Raw genomic sequence first — 22,178 nt, 5'->3', positions numbered from 1 at the left:
GGAGGTGGTTGGGGGTATGGGCTTTGGATTGGCTGGTTTGCACATGAAAGGTGCACTTGGAGGTGAGTCTCCTACTGTCTCTAGGAACTGGCTAGCCTTGGGATGAGCAGTCTCTCCAGGATCAGCAAGGCCCCAGCTGTCCAAACATCAGGAAATACAGGAAATGAAAAGGCATGATGAATACACTGAGGGTGCTCTTGAAAGCACCGGCCCCTGGCATGTATGTGGTTGGCAATGCCGTGGGGTATGGAGAGGGCACCAGCAGTGTCTGCACACTGTTCTTGGGCCCTCAATTACTACATGAATTTAGAATCAGCCTGTCAAGTTCCACAAAAAAATTCTATTGGAATTTGTTTAGGAATTGCTTGCATTTATAGATTAGTTTGGTGAGTAGTATGTTTCTAGCGTTGAGCCCTCCCATTCATAATATATATGGCATATATTTTGATTTAGTCGGTTCTTTCTGGGTAATTTTTATATTTGTCTTAGGCCCTTTGTAGTGCTATAACAAAATACCTGAGACTGGGTAATTTACAAACAATAGAGGTTTATTTTCTCAGTTCTGGAGGTCCGAGATCAAGGCTTCAGCAGGTACATTGTCGAGTGAGGGCCTGGTCTCTGTTTCCAAGATAGTGCCTTGAAATGCTGGCTCCTCTGGAGGGACAAATGCTATGTTCTCATGCAGCAGAAAGAACACATAACCCACCCACACAAGCCCTTTTATAAGGCCCTAATCTCATCCATGAGGACTTGCTATTGTGACTTAGACTTGCTATTGTGACTTAATCACTCCTTAAAGGCCCTACCTCTTAATATTATCATCTTGGCTATTAAGTTTTTTTTCTTGGCCTGAGCTGGAGTGCAATGGCACGATCTCAGCTCGCTGCAACCTCCACCTCCCAGATTCCAGCAATTCTCCTGCCTCAGCCTCCCGAGTAGCTGGGATTACAGGCATCTGCCACCACACCCAACTACTTTTTGTATTTTTAGTAGAGACAAGGTTTCACCACATTGGCCAGCCTGGTCTCGAGCTCCCGACTTCAGGTGATCCACCTGCCTCAGCCTCCCAAAGTGCTGGGATGACAGGTGTGAGCCATAGCGCCCAGCTGGCGATTAAGTTTTAATAAATGAGTTTTGGGAGACACATTCAGTCCATAGCAATACTCTTCATGAAAGGCCTTATGTATATTTCACTAGAAATATTCTCAGGTTTTTGCTGCTATTGTGAATAGAGTCTCTTTTTCTATTGCATTTCCTAATTTGTTATTACTGATGTCTAGGAATGCTAATAGGTTTTCTTAATGTTGGTCTTGAATTCAACAACAACCTTACAAACTCTCTTACTAGTCTTAATAATTTATCTGTATATTCAGGCCGGGCGCGGTGGCTCACACCTATAATCCCAGCACTTTGGGAGGCCAAGGCGAGTGGATCACGAGGTCAAGAGATCGAGACCATCCTGGTCAACATGGTGAAACCCTGTCTCTACTAAAAATACAAAAATTAGCTGGGCATGGTGGCGCATGCCTGTAGTCCCAGCTGCTTGGGAGGCTAAGGCAGGAGAATTGCTTGAACCCACGAGGCAGAGGTTGCAGTGAGCCTAGGTAACAAGAGCGAAACTCCATCTCAAAAAAAGAAATAATAATTAATAATAATTTATCTGTGTATTCTTTTGGATTTTCTGCATAGTCAGTCATACCTATCTGCATATACAAGTAGTTCTTTTTCTTTCCTATTTTAAAATTGTATTTTCTTCATTTATTCCTCATAATTTCTGATGTTGGGCATCTCATAACCTTAAAAAAAATAACAACTTCCTATGTAGTAACCTAACACATTGCCTAGGACGTCCAGTGCCATGTTCAATAGAAACAGTGACAGAAGGCACCCTTGTCTACGTCCTAACTTTGATGGAAATTGCTTCCAAAGTTTTACCATTAAGTATGATCGTTGCTACACATCAAGGAAGATAGGGCTGGGCGTGGTGTTGCACACCTATAATCCCAGCACTTTGGAAAGCTGAGGTGGGAAGATCGCTTGGGCCTGGGAGGTGGCAGTTGCAGTGAGCCAAAATCCTGCCACTCGACTCAGGCCCAGGCAACAGTGAGACCCTGTCTCAAAAAAAAAAAGAAAAGAAAAGAAAGAAAGAAAGAAAAAGAAAAAGGAAGCTAGCTTGACTTATCTGATGTTGACTCTGCCCTTGCATCATTGTAATAAAACCTAATTTATCATAATGTACTGTTTGTGTGTGTGTACACTGCTGTATTCAACTTGGTATTATTTTAAAATTTTGGAATCTATGTTCATAAAAGTTAATAGTAGCTAATGTCTATTTGGATTTCTAATAGACATTAACACTACCCAGAACCAAACAGATATAAACACTACTCAGAACCAAATAGACACGACCCAGAACCAATGTTAAGTTACTTTCTGTGAATTATTTCATTTTATCCTAGAGGGCTTATTGTGAAGGTTATTTTACCCCTTTACTCATGAGGAAATTAAGGCACAGTGAAGGTAAATCATTTTCCCTAAGGTCACAGAGAAGATAATTAGTGGCACCAGGATACAAATCCGGATTGCCTGGCTCCAGAGGCCATGCACAGCCACTGCTCTGTACTGTCTTTGGCAAAGACCCATCATTCAAATGGTTCTATGATGTACTTTCTTTGTACATCCTTGTTCTAGTTTTGTACCAAGATTATATTATTCTCAATAGATAATTAGCTCTTCTTCTTTTTATTTAAAAAAATACATGTCAAACTTCTATAAAAATCTATTTCATCCTGTCCCCTTTGCTGGCCTTTTACAGTTTTGCAGTGGCCTCCAAGTGTTGTGTCATTTTCAAGCTCCTGTCCTGGGTATATTGGGGATGTACACATCCTGCAAAGCAGGGATATAGACCACGGTTCAGCAGCAGGCCCCTGCTCCCAGCATCCTTTCAAGTACTGGGGTTCCCAAGTTCCCAGCTTCTAGCCAAGAGTCTTTTGGTCTTTATCCGAAAGGACCTGCCACTGTCTTCAGTTTCCAAAGCCCAGCAGGCTCCAGACTCTTTGGCCTCCAACCACTTCGCATGTCTTTTCTGGTTTTGGTTCATGGAGACAATTATCTTATTTTGCAGCCTTGCCATGTCTTTTTAATTTACTTTATATATCTGGCTTATTACTGATGCAGTTTGGGGAAGAGAGGATGCCCTCAAACCTAACTTCTCCAAACCGTCCCAAAGAGGAAGTCCGTCAGATTTCAACAATGTTGTTGTTTAATTGTTGTTTTTAAAGACCGTGTGTCAACATGGCAGATTAGAGCAAAATGGCATGGGGGGAGCAATGTGAAAGCGAGACTGAGAGTCCTGGAGAGAAGGTGGCAAAGCCGCCTTTTAACAGGAGGTCACTCCCTCAGATCCTGCCCTTCCTACCTTGGTCCTCCAGTTGTCAGATTTGCCTGTTAGGGCCCACACAGGGGAGCAGGTAGGAGGGCTGAACTGAGAGGGAGATGGAGAAGCTGCCAGTGGCCCTTTTGGATCCAGAATTGAGGCAGCAGTCCCGGCCAGGTCCGGAGGTGAGGGCTGTCCTTCCAGGGAATGGTACTGATTCCAAAAATGTGGCAGGGACACCCTGGCTTGGAGAGGGATGTTCCCCTGAATCACCTGAGCGGCCTCTGTTGAGCCCAGGTTGGAAGGCCCAAGTGGGAGGACGAGGCCAGCCCACCCCAGCCCCGTCCCCTCCCTTTAACTCTGCTCCTTCCCCAGCCGCCAAGCTGGATGAGGGGCCCTGAGCTATTCACCCTCCCAGATTCCACTCACTTTTCCTGAGTGCCCTCCCTGCTAAGTCTGCAGAGAGCAGCGCTCCCTCTCGGCTCACCCTGCAATGTCCTTTCTGTCAGCAAACCCCATGAGTAAGAACTTGAGATGAGTCATTTGCCTAAAAGCATCTTGGAGGTGAGGGAGGCAAAGCCCTAGCACCTCCCCGGCCCAGCACGTGCTCTTCCCCAAGAGTAGAGGCATCCTGTGCTAGCGTCCGCCGCCCTCGAGTCTCCCCAGCTGTACCAGGGGTGCAGGCGCCGTCCTGCCTGCCTTCCTTGGGGAAGGTTGGGAGGCCGGAGCTAGGCGGCCGGCGGGGTCCAGACCACCCACGGGCGTCGGAGCGGAGCAGCGGACCCAGTTCATCCCCCGGGTGGGCGGGGCTCCCAGCTGCTGCCCACGCGGGGCTCGGCTGGGCTTTCCGCGGGGTCCTAGTGAGCGCCGCCGCGCAGCAAACCTCGGGGACCGGGAGGTCACTCGACCGCGCGCGCTGCTCCCGGGTGCCCTGTGACCCGACAGCGGAGCTCGCGGCGGCTGCCACCCGCCCCCCCCCCCGGCCATGAGGCGCGCGCCTTCCCTGGTCCTTTTCCTCCTGTTCGCCCTTTGCGGGCGCGGTGAGTTCTTTTCGGGAAGGAAGGGAGGGGCGCCTGGGTTGGGCTGAACGGGGCTGGACTGGCCACAGGTGGAAGAGAGGGTGCCCTGCGCCGGGAGGAGTGGCCCGAGGCTGTCCTGGCCAGATGGGGGCGTGGGCAGGGCTGAGCCCACTCGCCGAGGCGGCGGGGGCGGGCCTGCGTGCGTGGTTCTGCCAGGTTTGGAGTGGGGGCCAACTCTTCCCCAAGGGCCAGGGCCACCCTGAGGGGCGAGTGCCTGTGGGCTGGGCAGCGGGGCAGGAAGCCTGGGTCATCCCCGCTGTCTGGGAGGCTGGTAGTGCACCAGCTCCCGCTCCCAACAGGGCCGAGGCCCTTTTTTTGCTTGAGGTGACTTTCTTGAAGCATGAGCACAGAGGGGCTGGCCACCAGGGCGGGGTAGGCACTCGGGAGTGAATCTGCTGCTCAGCCTTAGCGAGAAGTCTCCTCTAACACAGCTGTGGTAGAGATGGGGAAACTGGGCCAATAGGAAAGGGGGCTTGCTTAAATCACCAGCCTTTGACTGTTTTGTGCTTTGGGGTGGATCTCCCAGGAAACACGTTTTATGGCACCACAGCCTCTGGTCACCCATCTGAGATGTACCGGGCCTGGACAGCCAGCTGGACTGAAGCCCAGACTGGTGAAGTTGGACCTAACACTCAAGAAGGAGACCCAGCCCTTCTCCTGGTAGACTGCCTTCTCTGGGCCTCAGTTTCCTCACCTGAATTCCAAGGGCCCTCCTAGCTCCTACACTCACCCAGACTTTTCCTCCAAGGCCCAGTCAGCCTAGAGGACCAGGGCTACCTCTTCCTTGGATAGAGACCCACCACGGGGGAGGCAGGAGGTAGGAGTCAGGGAACATACAACCGGCTAATAATATGCGAGGAGGCCATAGCTGTAATTCTAAACCGTGTGAGTGTGTGTGCAGTTTGGAAGGCATATCCAATCTAAACATTTATACTGAAAAAATGGAAAGATATACTCATCATTTTGGAATACAAACTACAGAAAGTAGTTTGTACTACTCCTCTAGGGAGGTGGAGCTCTCATCTAAGTTGGTGTCTGCAGGCTGTGTGTGTTGTGGCTGCAGGCTGTGTGTGTGTTGTGGCTCCAGGCAGTGTGTGTGTTGTGGCTGCAGGCAGTGTGTGTACTGTGGCTGCAGGCCGTGTGTGTACTGTGGCTGCAGGCAATGTGTGTACTCTGGCTCCAGGCTGTGTGTGTATTGTGGCTCCAGGCTGTGTGTGTATTGTGGCTCCAGGCAATTGTGTGCATTGTGGCTGCAGGCCGTGTGTGTACTGTGGCTGCAGGCAATGTGTGTACTCTGGCTGCAGGCTGTGTGTGTATTGTGGCTCCAGGCTGTGTGTGTACTGTGGCTGCAGTCTGTGTGTGTACTGTGGCTGCAGGCAGTGTGTGTACTGTGGCTCCAGGCAGTGTGTATATTGTGGCTTCAGGCAGTATGTGTATTGTGGCTCTGCCACTACTTACTGGGTGACTCTGTGCCATTTCTTTCACCATCCTGAGTCTCAGTTTCCCCATCTGTTCTATGGAGACAATATGGCCTGCCTACATATTTGGAGATGTGGATGTGTGTGGGGCAGTTGCAGTGTTTCTTAGGTGTGGTCCAGGGCAGCCTGCATCACCCCGTACAGATTTCTGGGCCCCACCCTAGGCTCACAGAATCAGAATCTCTGGGAACAAAGCCTAGGAATGTGCATTTATACAAGCATCCAGGTGATTAATACACATGATGGAAAAAGTACTAATAGAATGTGGTAAGCTCTTTATGAAAGGTAACTTCTCTGCTTAAAAAAAAATTTCATAGCTGCCTTTTAATAAATACCGTGTTCCCTTCCTCAGTTAAGGACATACACCCCAGCTGAAAAATCACTGTGCCTTTCCAGATGCAGAATCTAATCTTCACCATAAGAGTCTGTTAACTGTTACTTTCTGTAGTTTGTATTCAAAAACAAAGGGTATATCTTTCCATTTTTCCAATATAAATGTTTAGATTGGATATGCTTTTCAAACTGGATACACACTCACACAATTTAGAATTCCAGCTATGGCTTCCTCTCAGATGGTTAGCCCCTTTCTCTTGGGGAACAGTTTTTCCCATAAAGGCCTGGAAGACAATGCTGGGCAGAGGCTGGTGGGGCCCACTCCGCATCAGAACCATTGGATCATGACTGACCCCTAGTGGCGGCTTCTCTGTCTAACTGTCAGCCCCAGGGCTGCGACGTGAGTCTCCAACCGCGCTGCAGAAGCTTCCAGGAATCAATCCCAGGCCACCCCTTCCGTCTGGGGGTGAAAGGCCTGTTCCTTGTCTTTTGAGCCCAGCTGGCCTCACAGGCATTCAGTAGATTGGAAAGTCTAGGCATGTGCTGTGCTGGGCTGAGCTCCCCCCCCCCCATTTTGGGGGTAAGGGGGGGGTTGCATTCCAGCCCCCAGTATCCCTGCTGTTTATTTGAACCCCTGACCCCCACCCCCATACACTCACAAGTACAAACACTGGTGCAGTCACGGGCACACACTGCCCTGGACAGCAGCATTTCCAGCCTCTGCAGGGCAGTCTCCTTACAGGGAAGTGAGTGAGGCACTGAAGAAGACTCAGGGCTCAGGGAAGCCCTCTGTCAGGAAGAGGCTCCTAGACCTGGTCTGCCTCTGACTTGCTGGGGGCACCTGAGAAAGTTTCTTCCCCTCTTTGGTCTCAGCTTACCCAGCTGAGAAATGGGGGGTTGCGCCAAATGGTCTAAGGTTCTGGGGACCTCTAACTCAAGCCCACAGCTGGTGGTCAAGATGGTGGAGTCCCTCTGGGTCAGCTGAATGCCTGAGAGGCAGGACAGGCCCAAAGGTGAGCCACCTGAGCACATCAGATGGGCTCAGAGCTGTAGCATGAGCCCCACAGCCTGCAGAACAGCCCTGGAGTCAGGAACTCAGTTGGACCAGCCTGGTGCGACTTCAGAGATATAGGATCTAGCCTTCCCTAGTATTGCAGGGCTAGGGGCTGGGAGCTGCAGATCTGGCCCCAGAGCTGCCTCAGACATGCCGAATGGGCTTGGGCAAGACACATGCCTCTCTATGAAATCAGTCAGTCCACACAGACACACTAAAGAAGGGCTGTGGGAGGGACCCAGCTCTAGCCTGGGGCTACGGACTGGCTTCCCGGGTACTCTGGGAAAGGGGTCCCGGGTATAAGAGGCAGGGCTCAGAATCTAGGCCAAGCATCTGTAGGACCCCCCTCTGGAGAGCCCAGGGCAGTTGGGGGGAGGGGCAGCAGGCAGCAGGTGCACAAGGAGCATCTTTCACAAGGCACTAAATATTGCATCTGCTCCACATAGGCAGCGAGTTGGAAAGTGGATGGAGTAGGCAGGGTAGCGGCTGCTCCCCGTGGCCAGGAGTCCAGCCCAGCACCCACCCCTGAGTCCACCTCAGGCCTGCCCATTGGGTTGATCTGTGTTCTGGGCCCTCTGGCCCTACTCACAGAGGGAGGGGTTTGGTACAACTAGGTGAACTGGCCCTTACGAAAGGATGTCATCGACGCCTGAGCCTCTAGCTCATCCCCACCCCCACCTCTCCAGCTCCCTTATTCCCTGATCTTCCCACCTGCTCCCTGGCCCCAGCACTGTTTCCTCCTGCTCACTCTCATCTCTTTTCCTGCCCCCAGGCTTGTCTGCTCAGATGTCCTTGATTTTCCTCTGAGACTCCCTTTCTCCAAGCTGCCTCCTCTCTGCTTTACACATTCTCCCTGAAGACACCAGAGCACACAAGCTAAAGTCCCTGAACCTGGCCTTTACTCCCGGACATGTGAGGGAGATGACATAAAGACCCAAACGCCACTTGGCAAAAGATCAGGGCTATGCAGAGGGGCAGATCTGAGGCTGTGGAAGCTCAGGGGGGCTCCCTGCAGGAGGCTGCATTTAGGTTGGCTCGTGAATGTGGCTCTGAGCTAAGACCTCTCCTTGAAGCTCCAGACCAGGACCCTTCATTTGGTGTCTCAGAGGGACCTTGCACTCTGTAGGTCTAAGTCTGAACCAGGAAAATCCCCCCATCTCAGCTCTGTTTCTTCTTAGGAAAAGCACCACCTCATACCCAGTTCTGCACCCAAACCCACATTTGAGTAATGGGGCTGCTCCCCTGCACTGTGAGTGCTCTGGTGGCAGGAACCCCTTCTGGTTTCACTTGCTGTTATCCTCAACATGTAGCAAAGTCCCTGGCACAAGATCGACCCCCAGATAATTTATAACTGGTGGGCTGGGGGCAATCCTGGCAGAAGAGTGTGCTCAAATAAGTCAGACAAGCTGGGTGTGGTGGGACTGCACCTGTAGTCCCAGCCACTAAGGAGGCTGAAGTGGGAGGATCCTTTGAATCCAGGAGGAATCACTTGAAACCAACCTGGACAACTTAGCAAGATCCCCCAGCCTGGTCTCTTAAAAATAAATAAATAAATAAAGGAAGCTAGACAGCGAAGGTCACGGGGAAAGGCAAACAGTAGGCTATGGCCAGAAGAGGGAGTATCTGAATATCTGAGGTAGTGGTAGAGAGGCAGCAGAAAATCAGGTTGAGAAAGGTAAGGCAGTGCCGGCAGGGAAAGGGCCTTGAATGCCAAGCCAAAACACTTGATTTTTAACTCCACCTACAGCTCCAAGAATTGTGGGTAGGGAAGGGCCTTAGACCAGTTTGCTGTAGAAAGACCCCTCTGGCACTGTATACTACATAAATGGCAGGGGCAGAGTGGGATGTGGAGAGGCCAGAAGGAGGGCAGGGGTGAGGAGGTGGGGATGTGGCTTGGAAAGTAAAGGACAGGACTAAGGCTGGCCCGGCGGCTCATGCCTGTAATCCCGGCACTTTGAGAGGCTGAGGCGGGTGGATCACCGGAGGTCAGGAGTTCGAGACCAGCCTGGCCAACACGGTGAAACCCCTTCTCTATGAAATACAAAAATTAGCTGGGTGTGGTGGCACAGGCCTGTAATCCCAGCTACTCTGGAGGCTGAAATAGAATTGCTTGAACCTGGGCAGCAGAGGTTGCAGTGAGCCAAGATCACACCACTGCATTCCAGCCTGGGCCACGGAGTAGACTCTCAAAAAAAAAAAAAAAAAACAGGACTAGGTGGCTACTTGGATGAACCACGGGAGAGGTCAAGAAGAGAAACCTGGTGTTTGTACCAGATATGTAGAGTGCGGGCTGCCAATCATTGCTGAAGGGAAGAGGAGGAGGAAGAGGTACGGCATGGGGAGGAGACAGCTGAACTCTGTCTTGAAAGTATTTAATTTGAAGTCCCCAAGGAGAGGCAGGCCTGCCAGCGCCTTAACTGCTTCAGCCAGCCCTAAGGGCACCTGTGCTCCCTCTCAGCTGTCCCCTTTGCTGCCACAGGCTGCAGTGGGGTCAGGCTGCATGAGGGCCCAGCAGGTCTGACTGTGTGTTTTCCTAGGGGACTGCCGCGTGGCCAATGCTGAGGAGAAGCTGATAGACGATCTTCTGAACAAAACCCGTTACAACTACCTGATCCGCCCAGCCTCCAGCTCCTCACAACTCATCTCCATCAAGCTGCAGCTCTCCCTGGCCCAGCTCATCAGCGTGGTATGTGCAGAGGGCAGCCGTGGCTCAGGCTCAGGTGGAGAGGTTGCTCATGTCCAAGCCCTAAGCAATCATTGGCCAGAAAAATGAAATGACTACCTAGAGTTGACTTAGACTTACCAGTACCTGTCAGGGAGGCTGCAGAAGGGTCCACAAAGTACATAGATGTCCAATATTTAATGAAGTCGTGGTTTTGTTATAACAAAGAAATGAGGGTGGGAGTGGGATGGCCACTGGGCAGGCAGCCAGTGGGCCTGCCATAGACCCTGCTCAGCTGGGTCTCCAGCACAGCCATAAGCTTCCCCTCCTTGTCCTCACAGCCCCACCCTATTCTCTCCCCCAGCTTGCTCAACAGGTGACCTTGCATGCTCCCTACTTGTTGGGGGAAATAAGAACCAGACTCGGGAAACTGATGGGTACAGAGGCCCAGCTGTGGGGGCAGGACCAGAGGCAGTGCAGCGCCGATTGAGCCAGGCGGGTGGGGGTCTGGACGGTGGGCATGGCTGCTGCAGGCATGGAAAGGAGGCATGGATGGTGGCATTCACAGGGACCATTGTCAGGTTCTTCACATTTGGGTGTGGGGCAGAGGCGGGGGTGCTGAGGGAGGAAGTGCCTGGGAATTTCTCTTCTGTCTGCTGCCTTTGAGTTGGAGATGCATTTACGAGAAGAGAGTGTGTGGCGCCGGCGCCATGTCCAGCCAAGGGAAAGATATCACCAAGCGGGCAGACCCTCCTCTGGCCAGGTGGCTGTCTTCTGAAATGCCAGAATCTCTCGAGCATGGCTGGCCCCACACACCCAGACTGTCAAACCTACAGTCCTCAACAAGACTTTTGCCAAATTAATGACTGACTCCATCTCCTGGGAGGATGCACAGACCCAGGATGGGGAGGGCTGGAGAGCCTTGTACTCTCTGCCCCTCCCTCTCCCTAGTCAAACCGGAAGGAAGGAGAGAGGGCTTTCAACCAGACTCGCCCACGCTGGTGGTCTGAGTGTTATTGTCCAGCCCAGGGCTTCTTGCTTAATGGGGTGAGCCCAGCTGCCGCCATGCAGCTGCTGTTCCTAGTGAGGGTGAAGGAGCAGGAGGCTCTGCCGCACTTCCAAGATCAGGCTGCCTGGTCAGGTCTGCTCTGCAGACCCTATAGGGTGATAGAGGCTACCGGAAGCTGGAGGGGACGCAGCCGCCAGTCCTCACCCATGCAAGTCATATTTCTGAAAGCTCAAGTATACAGTAAATATTAGGTAGTAGGCTGCCAGGACACGAGAGGGTATTGTCCTCCTATTTTTCAGGATTTCTTTCTTTCTTTCTCTTTCTTTAAGGAGGGAGGGTTATAGATACAAGCAGTTTAAAGATGGGAATTTTTAGGGAGCAGGTAGGGATTTAGTGCTGGGTAAGGCAAGCAGGCTTGTCAAAGCACCTCTTTTCTAATCGACTCCTGAGTCTGGCAAGCCAGGCACTCCCTTGCCAGCATCCCCACCCCAACCTCTCTAGCCCCGCTTATTCCCTGACCCTCCCACCTGCTCCCCTGCCCCAGCACTGTTTCCTCTGCTCACTCTCATCTCTGTTCCTGCCCAGGGGCTTGCCTGTTTCAATGTCCTTGACTCTCCTCTGAGTCTCCCTCTTTCCAAGTCATCTCCCCTATACTTGACCAGTCTCCTGGAAGACACCAGAGAACACCAGCTCAAGTCCCTGAACCTCACCTTTACTCCCAGACCTGTGAGAGAGATGATACAAAGTCCCAGATGCCACTTGGAAAGAGACTGAGGGTATGCAGGGAGGGAGATCTGAGGCTGTGGAAGCTCAGGGTGTAGGTTTAAATGTAAACATAGCTGGGTGCAGTGGCTCACGCTGTAATCCCAGCACTTTGAGAGGCCGAGGTGGGCGGATCATGAGGTCAAGAGTTTGAGACCAGCCTGACAAACAAGGTGAAACCCTGTCTCTAGTAAAAATACAAAAAAAAAAAAAAATTAGCTGGGCGTGGTGGCATGTGCCTGTAATTTCAGCTACCCAGGAGGCTGAGGCAGGAGAATCGCTTGAACCCAGGAAGTAGAGGTTGCAGTGAGCCAAGATTGCATGCACCATTGCACTCCAGCCTGGGTCACAGAGTGAGACTCTGTCTTAAAAATAAATAAATAAATAAATAAATAAATAAATAAATAAATAAATAAAATATCATAACTATATTAAATGTAAATGGCCTAAATACTCTAATCAAAATGAGACAATTGGCCTGCATCCTTCTTCTCCCTTCTCCCTCCCCACCAACAGCCTGGAATGTGGAATTTACATTGTAGCTCCAGTAGTTATTTGGTCCATTCTTATGAGGGCCGCACTCCAGGTATGGTAGAGAAGAAAGTTGGAAAAAATCTGGGTTTCTACCAGAACTTTGTAGAGCAGAACTACCATGTATGTCTAAAGTGTTAACATGATAGGGACATGAATTTCTACTTTACTTAAGTCTGTGTTACTCTGGATCACGGTTACTGGCAGCTGAACCTTATCTTACTGATAATCCTATCTAGTTGTAGGTTCCTTGAGGAAGTGACTCCTAAACTGAGACCAGTATGCTGCAAGTTATGTTGATGAAGAGGAGGCAGCAAAAATAGTACTGACTGAGACCACAAGACATATCCAAAACACTAAAGAAGGCCAGGGGGCTGTAGGACAGAACAAAAGGACGCGGGGAGATGACATGAGGCTGGGAAACCTGGCAAGGCCCTGCAGACCCTGTGAAGGAGTGGGATTTTTATTCTGTAAGTGAAGAAAGCCAAGGAAGTAATCTAAACAGGGATAAAAAGGACAGGAATTTTGGAAAGTTTATTCTGGCTGCATAGGAACAACAGATGTGTGTGTACGGTAATGGTGGTGGACGGAATGACCATGGACCCGTTAGGAAAGTATTACAGGGTCTAGGTGAGGTATGGATGATGTGGCCTGGAATGATGGTAGGAGGATTCGTGTGTTTATACAGAAAATGTTTATGGAGCATCCAACATGTCACATACTCTTCTAGCTGCCTTATTTCCTCATAGCCATTAGATTCTAGTGGGAGGTGGCAGATAATACACAGATGGATAGATGGTGTTTAGAGGTGATACATGCTGTGAAACAAAATGAGACTTGGTGAGGTGGCTCGCACCTGTAAGGCCAATACTTCAGGAGGCTGAGGTGAGTGGATCACTTCAGCTCAGGAATTTGAGACCAGCCTGGGCATCGGGATGAAACCCCATCTCTACAAAAAAAATTTTTTTAATTATACCAGGTATGGTGGCCTGTGCCTGTGGTCCCAGCTTCTCAGGAGGCTAAGGTGGGAGGACCACTGGAAGGTAGAGATTTCAGTGAGCAAAGATCACGCCACTGCCCTCCAGCCTGGGCAACAGAGTGAGACCCTGTCTCAAGAAAATAAACAAAAAATTACAAAAAAGAAAAATAAGGCAGGGCAGGGACAGCGGGGCTATTTTATGTAGGTCAGGGAAGACTTCTTTGATGATGGGATGACATTTCTGATAGCAAAAGAAAGTGTGGAAGCATCCTGGTGGGTTTCCAGGAAAGGTAATAGTGTGTGCCGGAGCCGAGACAGTGTGGTGGACGTGGAATGAGCAAATGGTAGTGCTGAGATAACAGGTAAGGGAGCTGATGGGGTGAGGGGTGGAGGGGAGGCAGGTCACTAGGGCCTTGTAGACTCTAAGCAGAACTTTGGCTTTTCCTTCGGATGAGATGAGGCAGCAGAGCAACTAGTCAACGACACTGAGATTTAAGGGGATCACCCTGGCTACATCTAGAGAATGGACCAAAGGCAGGCCAGGACAGAGCAGAAAGACCAGTGACAGGGCCATGGCAGTAGTCCAGGTGACAGAGGATGGTGGCAGAGGAGAGAAGCAGACACATATGAGATGCTTTAGGAAATATAATTTACAAGACTTATTGATGGATCGGAGAGCAGTGTTAGAGGCAATGTCCACGTTTTTGGTTTGTGGAAATGGATGGCTAGGGATGCCATTCACTGAGACAATGAAGCCAGAGGAGGACCAGGCTTTGGGAAAATCATGAGCTTTGTCTCAAACATGCTGGGTATGACATACCTCTGAGCCATCCAAGAGATGTTTGGGCAGTCGTTGGTCACAAGGGCCTGGAGCTCACAGCCCTTTGCACAATCAAGTGAAATCCATTCGTAAGCCTCCTTCTTCCTGGTGAACTGATAGCCCTGTTTCCCTCCCCAGAATGAGCGAGAGCAGATCATGACCACCAATGTCTGGCTGAAACAGGTAAGTGCCCTGCAGGGCCCCTAGCCCAAGAGATGTCTTCTCTAAGGCTGCCCTTTGGTGGCAGTAGACCTGCAAGTGACAGGGCCTTGCCTGTCTGTCCAGGAATGGACTGACTACCGCCTGACCTGGAACAGCTCCCGCTATGAGGGTGTGAACATCCTGAGGATCCCGGCAAAGCGCCTCTGGTTGCCCGACATTGTGCTTTACAACAAGTGAGTGGTGGGGTTGGCTGAGGCTTGGTGACAGCCAGGCCAGGGCAGCAGGCCCAGCCCTAAGAGTCATCCAGGCCTGAGTCCAACTGTGGGCCCCATCTCTGCTTTACCCAGCCTTCCAGGCCATCAAGCTAAAAGAGAAGCAGAGGTAAGCAGAGCCGGAGCCATCAGTTACAGATGGGGAGTCTGAGGCTGGCGGGGAGGGGCCTTGTCTAATTCACTGAAGTACAGCCGGGACCACAGCAGTGACCTGACCTCAAGCTCAGCACCCTTATTCTGCTCCATCCTATCCTTTTGAGCTTTGCCAGTGTTGGGTGTCAGTAGCACTGACTTACTATGGGTAAATATCTTAGGCAGGTGGAGGAAGCCAAAGCGATTCTCCCTGACTTAGTATTACATCAGCAGTAGCGTGAAATGGCTAAGAGTGTGTGGTCTGGCTGAGTGTGGTGGTTCATGCCTGTAATCCCAGTACTTTGGGAGGCTGAGGTGGGTGGATCACGAGGTCAAGAGTTTGAGACCAGCCTGGCCAGTATGGTGAAACCCTATCTCTACTAAAAATACAAAAATTAGCCGGAAGTAGTGGTGCATGTCTGTAGTCCCAGCTACTCGGGGAGGCTGAGGTTGGACCTGGGAGGCGGAGGTTGCAGTGAGCCAAGATCGCGCCACTGCACTCCAGCCTGGCGACAGAGCGAGACTCTGTCTCAAAAAAGAAAAAGTGCTGTCTGGGGACAGACAGACCTGAGTTCACCCCAACTGTCCTGCTTACACATTTTCTGACCTTGAAGAAGTCATTTAAACTCTCTGGGCCTTGGCTTTCCCATCTGTAGAATGGGGATAATAATAAACCCTACCTCACTGGACTACTGAGAGGCTTAAATGAGCTATTCCATGGGAAGCCATAAGAGTGTCTGATGGTAGGGCTCTCTCCACCACATAGTTGCCAACAAAGGCAGGCCCCTTTCCGTGGGGGCCCGGGGGATTGGAAGGGCGACTAGTGGGAAAAACTCCCAAAGGGCTCTTCAGTGAGTTCTGAGGCCAGGCCAGGCCTTGTGTATGGGTTTCACGATGTTGTCTGTGCCCTGCCCCTGCCCAGCGCCGACGGGACCTATGAGGTGTCTGTCTACACCAATGTTATAGTCCGGTCCAATGGCAGCGTCCTGTGGCTGCCCCCTGCCATCTACAAGAGCGCCTGCAAAATTGAGGTGAAGCACTTTCCCTTCGACCGGCAGAACTGCACCCTCAAGTTCCGTTCCTGGACCTACGACCACACGGAGATAGACATGGTCCTCATGTCGCCCACAGCCAGCATGGATGACTTTACTCCCAGTGGCGAGTGGGACATAGTGGCCCTCCCAGGGCGAAGGACAGTGAACCCACAGGACCCCAGCTACGTAGACGTGACTTATGACTTCATCATCAAGCGCAAGCCGCTGTTCTACACCATCAACCTCATTATCCCCTGCGTGCTCATCACCTCGCTGGCCATCCTCGTCTTCTACCTGCCATCCGACTGTGGCGAGAAGATGACGCTGTGCATCTCCGTGCTGCTGGCGCTCACCGTCTTCCTGCTGCTCATCTCCAAGATCGTGCCGCCCACCTCCCTCGACGTGCCGCTCATCGGGAAGTACCTCATGTTCACCATGGTGCTGGTCACCTTCTCCATCGTCACCAGCGTCTGTGTGCTCAATGTGCATCACCGCTCGCCCAGCACCCACACCATGGCGCCCTGGGTCAAGCGCTGCTTCCTGCACAAGCTGCCCACCTTCCTCTTCATGAAGCGCCCTGGCCCCAACAGCAGCCCGGCCAGAGCCCTCCTGCCCAGCAAGTCACGCCTGACCAAGCCCGAGGCCGCTGCCACCTCCGCCAGCCCCTCCAACCTCTATGGGAACTCCATGTACTTTGTGAACCCTGCCTCTGCAGCTCCCAAGTCTCCAGCCGGCTCCACCCTGGTGGGTGTCCCCAGGGACTTCCGGCTGCGGTCCTCCAGGAGGTTCCCACAGGATGTGCAGGAGGCATTAGAAGGTGTCAGCTTCATCGCCCAGCACATGAAGAATGACGATGAAGACCAGAGTGTAAGTTGCTCACCAGCCCCGTCCCACCTGCCCAACAGAAAGGCTCAGATAGTAACACCAGTTTCCACTTCCTGCAGTTAACTCATAGGGGACAAGGACGCTCAAACTCTGCATAAGGAATCCAAAATGGAAATGAGCTCTTATTGAATATTATAGCTTCATGCATCCAGGGAGAGGAAGGAAGTGCCAGTGATTTTTTGTTTGTTTTAGATGTCCCAGGAGCAAACCCTAAGATGGGGACTTGAGGGCAGGTGGCTTATTGGAGATGTGATCCCTGGAAGCACAGTGAGGGAGGAGGGAAGGTGAGACAGGGAAAGGAGAAGAGCCAGAATACGATATGAATGAGCAGGATGCTGCCGTGGGCACCCAGGACTCAGTACCCTTGCAGACGTTCTGAGGACCCATGGGAACAAGCCTCAGAATCACACCCCTGGAGGGAGGCTGAGGTGTTTACCCACCATCCCCCATTCCGTAAGGACACTAATTCCCCTGCGCTTCCAGGTAATGCCAGCCTCCAGAGCAAGCGCACTTGGTGCTGGAGAAAGTCCTGGGGCAGAGGAGAGAGGAAATGCAGGTGCCAGAAATGGAAGGCTGGGAAATGACTCTGCAGCCTTTAGGGAACACAAGTGGGCTGGGTACCAATGTGTCGGCCCCATCCTCTTTAGACTTGCAAAGGAGCCATTCAAGCTCTTAGAGCTCTCACGGCTACAGGAACATCAGTAAAAATACTAGGATTTCCAGGGTAACGAATTAATCAATTGTGCTAACTAGAATTACAGATTTTATTTTATTTTTTATTTTTTTGAGACAGAGTTTCTCTCTTGTGGCCCAGGCTAGAGTGCAGTGGCACCATCGGCTCACTGTAACCTCCACCTCCTGTGTTCAAGCGATTCTCCTGCCTCTGCCTCCCGAGTAGCTGGAATTACTGGTGCCTGCCACCACGCCTGGCTAATTTTTGTATTTTTAGCAGAGACAGGGTTTCACCATGTTGGCCAGGCTAGTCTTGAACTCCTGACCTCAGGTGATCCATCCACCTCAGCCTCCCAAAGTGCTGGAATTACAGGTGTGAGCCACCGTGCTCAACCTAGAATTACAGATATTTTAAAAAGAGATTTCATTTACTTTCACAGAACAAAGCAATAAGTGCTGGAGTCTGGATATTTCACATGACTCCTTTGAATAAATAACACTTCCAAGGACAATTTCAGAGTAACAACACAGAATCCGGTGGTGACAGAAATTTTCACACCCATTTCCAGGCCAGGCGGGAGAACAACTTTCATGCTCTTGTGAGTGTTCTCCTATCAACACCTTCAGTTCAGATTCTTTGGGCAGGTTTTGGTGACACAACACGGTGTCTTCCCCCATGCAGCTGCATGGGAAAAAGTGGATGTCTCCTCGTTCTTATCTTTCTGAGCTTGCTTTCCACTCACTGCATCCTCAAGGGGAAGCGCCTGCATTCCATTAGTTAGCCTGAAGAGAAAAGAGCAGGAACAGCTCCAGAATCACACTGGGCCAAGGAAGGAAGAGAAATGCAAACAAATGGAATATAGGACATGAGATATTCTTCTGGTGTCGGTCTTGGACCAGCAGCACTGGCATTGCCTGGGAGTTATCAGAAATGCAGAGTCTCAGGCCCAGTCCAGACCAGCTGGCTCCAAATCTGCATTTTAACAAGATCCCCAGGAGATTCCCAGACCTGTTGCAGTTTGAGAAGCACAGCTCTGTAGGACTCTCAGATTTCACTTTCTAAAACATTAATTTGATCATGCTATTACTTAGGTTAAAACCATTCCATACTTCAGCCTCACCTAATTTATTGGCTCCCAAACATTAACATGCAGCCTGGGCCCGGCCGGCTAACTGAGAGCCATGTGGGCGACGCTGTGGGACCACCCTCTGACTGAGCCAGAATCTCTGTGGGAGGCATATTGGAGCCTGCATTTTTATCCAGTCCGTGGTGTTTCATGTGCACATTCTAGGTTGAGAAGTGCTGGTCTCCTACACCCCTGGCTCAGCCGGCACCCAACCTGAACTCTCTTCTAAAGACCTCACCACCCCCTTGGCACTCACCTGCCTTCTGCTCTTTCTAGCTCAACTAATTACAGGCCTCTTAAGAGAAGGAGCCAGGGGGGACCCCTGTCATTATAAACAGCAGCGTTGATTAAGCTCCAGCCACACATCAGGTGCTGTGCCAGGAGTTGACACACGTGACTGCCAACCCTCCCTGGAACCCTGTGAAGTGGCTTTTACCAGAACCCCAATTTTACAATAGGGGAAGTTTTCAAAGCAAAGCTCAGAGAGGTTCACTGACTTGGCCAGTGTCACATAGCCGGCCTGGGGCAGTGCCAGGCTCCATACCCAGATCTGCCTGACATCCTTAAACTCTCTTGCCTTTGCAAGTTTCTTGCCCTGCACTGAGCGCATGGTGGGCTTATTGGTTGATTGGCTTTCTCATGGATAGTGGGAGAAAAGAGGCTTTCTTCCCTTCCAGAGCCTGCCTGCCTCCAAGGCAGCCCCTGCTGCTTCTCATCTTCAGTACTTTCACCCACCCTGGTGATTAACTGGTCACTATAAATAGCACAAAAATATTAAAAGGGAAAAGCACACAGACGCAGACACACAGACAGACACAGACACACACACACACACACACACATGCGTGTGCTACTTAAAATTAGGGCTGTTAAAAAAAAAAGAATGCCAAGGAGTGCTCTGTGGAGAGAGCTGTGCTGTGCCTGCTGAGTCTTAGGGATAGGTGCCAGTCGTGCTTGGTTTCGGGTGTCGGGGCTGGCTTGACAGGATTATCCCGCACTGTAGACATACCATTGACAGGCCCTGACAAACTGGGTCACTGACGTTAGCATGCCCGTTGCTGCCCACTTTTCCAATTCCAGAGCCTCTGCTGATCTCACAGGCCTTCTGATCCCGTCAGTCTCTGCCAGGGAGTGGATGTAGTGTGAGCCAGCCGGCCTGGGTGTGAAAGAAGGCATAGGGGAGGGAGGCCAGGATGCTGGGCACATGGGCACATGGATGAGAGGATGTGAGTGGCCATCTCACCCAGATGGAAGGACACAGGCCCATCTGTGGTGGCCCCTCTGGAGGCCAGCCAGGTCTCTGCCCACCTTACACCCCACAGCAGGGTCTAAGAAGACGAGAGAGAGAGAGAGACCCAGATGACGCAGCAGGAGGAGGCTGGGTCTTAATTACTGGAAACAGATGCTGCTGCGAACAGATTTGAGCAAATTAAACAGCAGGATTTCCAGGTGTTCTGTAAGCCCCATTGTCCTGCTCTCACTGAACTAGGTGGGGCCGGAATCACTCACAGTTCAGGCAGTGAGTCTGGGGTGAAAATGAGAAGATGGAGCTTTGAGATCCTTAGGCCCCATCTCCTATTTATAACCAGTTTGGGTTTTCAAATCACGATATATGGCATTAAGAAGCCCTCACATTGCCAACTTTTCTGTATAGTCCAAGTTCCCACTGGCCCTGCAGTGCTGTGGGGGACAGGCAGGGTGGAGGTGGGGGACAGCCAGAGGCTCAGAGCGGCCCAACTGAGAGGCCCGCCTAGTATGCAGTTCCACGTATGGCCTGTGGAGTCCCTGGCCAGATAGTAAGGGCCTGACTCAGGGCAAGGAGGGACCCCAGTACTTGGCACCTATGACCAGCCCCTCTGTCTGCCTGCAGGTCATTGAGGACTGGAAGTACGTGGCTATGGTGGTGGACCGGCTATTCCTGTGGGTGTTCGTGTTTGTGTGTGTCCTGGGCACTGTGGGGCTCTTCCTACCGCCCCTCTTCCAGACCCATACAGCTTCTGAAGGGCCCTAGGCTGCCCAGCGTGACTGAGGGCCTCCTGTATTGTGGAGTAAGAGGATGCGAGTGGCCAGGTGGACAGTTTGCTGCTTCCTTCTGGGTTGTGGCTGATGAGGCCCTAAATAAATATGTGACCATTGGCCATCAACCCCATCAAACCAGCCACAGCTGTGGAAGAGGCAAGGATGGGGGCCTGGACTGTCCTCTCCGAATCCTTGGAGGGATCCCAGGAAGCCCCAGCAAGAGGGAGCTTCAGACAGTTCAGTTCCGCCCTGTCTTTCTTCCCTGCACCGGGCACTGGGGAAGAAGATGAACACTGTAGCAGCACCTACTACGTACCAGGCATGATGTCAGCCTGCCTCTCCATCCCCATCTCGCTCCACTTCCCCTCGTCCAGTCCCTCACACACTTGTAGATTCTTCCCAGCTCAGAGGCTTGGCATTTGCCATATCTTGTTATTTTTGAAACAGAGTCTCACTCTGTCCCCCAGGCTGGAGTGCGGTGTTGCAACCTCGGCTCACTGCAACCTCTGCCTCCCAGGTTCAAGTGATTCTCCTGCCTCAGCCTCCCCAGTAGCTGGGATTACAGGCAGCCGCCACCACGCCCAGCTAATTTTTGTATTTTTGTTGGCCGGGCTGGTCTCAAACTCCTGACCTCAAACGATCTGCCCTCCTCAGGCTCCCAAAGTGCTGGGGTTACAAGCATGAGCCACTATGCCTGGCTTGCTGTATCTTCTACCTGAACCTTTTTCCCCCAGGGCTTCCCAAACTCTTTCCACAATCACATGAGTCAGGGCATGGCTCCAATCCATCCTTTGCTGCAATGTCCCCTCCTCTGCGAGGCCTTCCCTAAGCACCCAATCATTCTAAAGCAGTCTCTCTATGGCCACGTTACCTTGCCACCTTCCTCGAGCACTCCTCGGTACCTGCCACTCTCATCTGTTGGCACATATGTCATCCACAACTCACCCACTAGAGTGTGAGCTCCATGTGAACAGAGACCTGCTCCTTCACGTTCATGGTGGTATCCCTAGGGCCTAGGACAGAGCTTGGCACACAGTAGATGCTCAATAAATGCTTATTGAATGAATGAATGGCTACTACTCCTCCTTCAAGCTCAGACACCTGTCCTCTGAGCAGCGGTCCCTAGTTCCTCCATCTAAAAGGTATGGCCTGCTCCTCCATGTTGCTGTAGCGCTGGTCGCTTTCCACTCCTCTATTATGGCTGGGTTCAGGTCAGTCTCCCACGCTGATGCTCCGATTAACTACCCGCACATAGTATCTTTTGCACAGTGCCTGGCACGTAGTAGGCACTCAGAATATTTGTGGAAAGGAGGAGGACATTCTAAAAAAATTCTGTTTTTAAAATTATTATATAGTATTGACTTGTAAATATATAGTTCTAGGAATTTTAACACATGTATAGATTGGAATAACCACCATCACATTCAGGACACGGGAAAGATTTGTCACCCAAAACAACTCCTTCCTGCTATTCCGTTAGAATCCTGACTCCCTCCACGCCTAGCCCCTGGCAACCACACATCTTTCTCTGTCACTACAGTTGGGTCCTTTCAAGAATGCCATTTAAATGGAATCACACTGTAGTGACCTTGGAGACCGGCTTCTTTCATTCAGCATAGTGCCTTCGAGATTCAATCAAGTAGGTTTTTTGTATTGCTAAGGAGTATTCAGTTGTATGATGTTGACATACATTTAGGCTGTTTCCAGTTTTTGGCAATTATGAATAGAGCTGATATAAAAATTTACATATAGGATTGTGTATGAATAAAAGTTTTCACTTATTTAAACACTC

The 22,178-nt window shown here is 51.1% G+C and overlaps 1 protein-coding gene across 2 annotated transcripts; it reads left to right on the top strand.

Annotated features, from left to right (window-relative positions):
- The first annotated feature begins 4,227 nt into the window (after positions 1-4,227).
- CHRNB4 (cholinergic receptor nicotinic beta 4 subunit) lies at positions 4,228-22,178 on the top strand. Of its 2 annotated transcripts, XM_035259391.3 has the most exons (6): positions 4,228-4,416; positions 9,858-10,006; positions 14,222-14,266; positions 14,369-14,478; positions 15,572-16,550; positions 20,238-22,178. In XM_035259391.3, exons 1-6 carry the CDS (start codon positions 4,362-4,364, stop codon positions 20,376-20,378), a joined length of 1,479 nt encoding a protein of 492 aa, XP_035115282.1. In that variant the 5' UTR covers positions 4,228-4,361; the 3' UTR covers positions 20,379-22,178. The 2 variants fall into 2 exon arrangements, with proteins under 2 accessions (XP_035115282.1, XP_008982479.2); XM_008984231.6 differs by lacking the exon at positions 15,572-16,550.

This window comes from Callithrix jacchus, chromosome 8, assembly GCF_049354715.1.
Source record: "Callithrix jacchus isolate 240 chromosome 8, calJac240_pri, whole genome shotgun sequence".
Classification (NCBI taxonomy): Eukaryota; Metazoa; Chordata; class Mammalia; order Primates; family Cebidae; genus Callithrix; species Callithrix jacchus.
Note: the sequence above shows the minus strand (reverse complement) of the source record. Positions and strands in the feature narration are given on the sequence as shown.

What these genes read in the sequence shown, in the direction of transcription:
- CHRNB4 (XM_035259391.3), top strand. Translation starts at nt 4,362, where the DNA reads ATGAGGCGCGCGCCTTCCCTGGTCCTTTTCCTCCTGTTCGCCCTTTGC. An exon ending in TGGCCCAGCTCATCAGCGTG is followed by an intron (nt 10,007 to 14,221) that starts GTATGTGCAGAG and finishes TTCCCTCCCCAG; the next exon opens with AATGAGCGAGAGCAGATCAT. An exon ending in CCAATGTCTGGCTGAAACAG is followed by an intron (nt 14,267 to 14,368) that starts GTAAGTGCCCTG and finishes CTGTCTGTCCAG; the next exon opens with GAATGGACTGACTACCGCCT.